Source organism: Cataglyphis hispanica, unplaced genomic scaffold, assembly GCF_021464435.1.
Source record: "Cataglyphis hispanica isolate Lineage 1 unplaced genomic scaffold, ULB_Chis1_1.0 scaffold170_size2514, whole genome shotgun sequence".
In the NCBI taxonomy this organism is placed as follows: Eukaryota; Metazoa; Arthropoda; class Insecta; order Hymenoptera; family Formicidae; genus Cataglyphis; species Cataglyphis hispanica.
Window position 1 is genome coordinate 1 of NW_026098941.1, and position 2514 is coordinate 2514.

Here is a 2514-nt window from a genome sequence, read left to right on the forward strand (position 1 = left end):
TGCTCCAGCGAGAAGAAATTTTCCCCGAAGACACGTCGTAGTGCGAGGTTACGATGACCTGTGACAAGCTGACATCGTCGAGATGCGTCCGTACTCGCGTTTCAACAAAGGCCACCACTACATACTTACCGTCATCGATGTGCTGAGCAAGTACGCGTGGGCCGTACCGCTCAAGAGTAAAGATGGAAGCGAGACGACTGATGCTATCGCTGAAATAATTCGAGATAGCAAGAGATGTCCGAGAAACATGCAAACTGATATGGGAATAAAGAATTTTACAATACCGACGTGCAACGCCTCATAAAGAAACACGACATCAATCATTATTCCACGTATTCAGTGTTAAAGGCATCGGTCGTCGAACGATTTAATCGCACGCTGAAAAATAATATGTGGAAGATGTTTACGCTCAACGGAACTTACAAATGGGTGGACGAATTGCCTCGACTCGTGTCGGATTACAACGCGCGCAAGCATCGAACGATCGGTATGCGACCCGTCGATGTTACCCCCGCGGTCACTGAAAGACTCTTGGCTACGGTGTACAGCGCGATAAAGATAGCGGGTCCTGCAAAGTTCAAATTAGGTGACTCGATACGCGTTAGCAAATACAAGACGGTTTTCGAGAAAAGTTATACACCGAATTGGACCACCGAGGTGTTTAAGATCGTTAAAGTGCAGCGTATTAATCCCGTAACCTATCTACTCGAGGACTATCGCGGAAAATCTATCGCTGGAGCGTTCTACGAGTACGAGTTGCGTCGCGTGAATTATCCGGACGTGTACCTCGTGGAGAAAGTACTGCGTAGGAGGGGTGACGAAGTTTATGTGAAATGGTTGGGATTCGATGGATCACACAATTCTTGGATACACAAGGACAATGTCATTTAATTAAGGGGATCCGTAAGGTCTGTTTTACCGATCAAAACGCGAATATTAAGTTAAAGTGTATAATCTTTTTGTTTATTATAAATATATCGATCCGATAAATCTCGATATCGATAAATCCTTTTCCATAATTAAAGTATATATAATAACGTACTCGGGTAGATATGATTTCATATAAAAAGTGAAAAAAAAATTACAAAATTACAGTTTAGTTATCGGCTTCTGCCGTCAACATTTGTTTAATATAAAAAATTTGTAATCTGCACGTGCCTAATCAGTAACAATCCGACTTGGCATTTCATCAAAGAGTATCAGTGAACTTAGAGAAATGAATTTAGAAGCTTTATAAAAAAGATAATGCAATCTAAAATTTTCGTGCATATGTGTGTGTGCGAGATCGAGGCTGAAGAGTAAAACAGTGCAGTAGATTAGTTGCGTGATGTCGCGATAGACAGAGCTGCAATCTTACATAACAAAGACAGATATATTCGTACTATCTTCATCTATTTCATATGTGTAGAGCAAAATACATGTTTGCAGAGTATGTATACACTAACATTATTGCAGTTTCTTTATCTTTCTTTTTCAATCATACTCTGTCTTTTTCTAATCGCTCGCTCACTATGTACTACGTATCGTTTTATGCTTCTCGCATATTCACTTATACGTTCACTTACGCTTCTCTAATATAAATCTTTTATAGATTAAAAACTGAAACTTGCATTTTGCATTTTATCAGTACGAATATAAATATAATGGATTAAAGAGATTCTTGTGATTAAAATGATATCAAACATGACATAAATCGGATTATTTTTAATCAATTATGATTACTTATTTCATTAAAAATTATACGATTTATATCGTATTTAGTATTATTTTTATCGCAAGAATGTCATTAATCCATTATATTTATATTCATATTGATAGAATGCAAGTTTAAGTTTTTTTTTAAATGTTTATATTTTGTAGATAAAAAAAGAACTCCGATGCCGCATCATCCGGATATGTACCCGCGCTAATATGCGCAGAGGTACTCTTTTGCAATTTTTTTTTCCTAATATAAAATAATTGCTAAATTGATTTTATACATAAAAACATTTTTATTTTAAGAAAAAATTATATAAAATTAATTATTTATATGTATATTAATATGGATTATTCTGTATAATTAATAATAATTGTATTATCCTTGTATATTAGACATTATATATTATATACAAGGTATCCCTCAAAATTTCGAAATTTAAATTTTGTAATGCAATAATTCTGGAATTATTAAATAATAAAAATTCTTTTCAATTTCTTTTAGTAGTATTTTCTTAAATGTAATAGTTTTTTACTTTACAACTTACAATTTTTATAATCGCCTGTGATTCGTGAGTCTAATAATTGATAACCGAGCATTTAAAGTTTCACTTACTCTATATACAATAATTAATTGATAAATCAAACTTTAATATCAATCTTGTTACTAATAAAATACTAATAAGCTATAAAAATAAAAATATATATATACTTTTATTTTTATATAAAGTCCCAAGTTTTTATTATCAACTTGTTATTGTTTAATATCAACATGTAAATATAAATATAATAATTAATTAACCAATTTAATATTGAATT

At 32.7% G+C, this 2514-nt stretch overlaps 1 protein-coding gene across 1 annotated transcript; it reads left to right on the forward strand.

The window, feature by feature from the left end:
- The first annotated feature begins 399 nt into the window (after positions 1 to 399).
- On the forward strand, positions 400 to 891 carry LOC126858644 (uncharacterized). The gene has a single exon (XM_050609119.1). It carries the CDS (start codon positions 400 to 402, stop codon positions 889 to 891), a length of 492 nt encoding a protein of 163 aa, XP_050465076.1.
- The last annotated feature ends 1623 nt before the right edge of the window (positions 892 to 2514 follow it).

Bases quoted from the DNA above. Each gene is read 5' to 3' on its own strand.
- LOC126858644 (XM_050609119.1), top strand. From the start codon at position 400: ATGTTTACGCTCAACGGAACTTACAAATGGGTGGACGAATTGCCTCGA.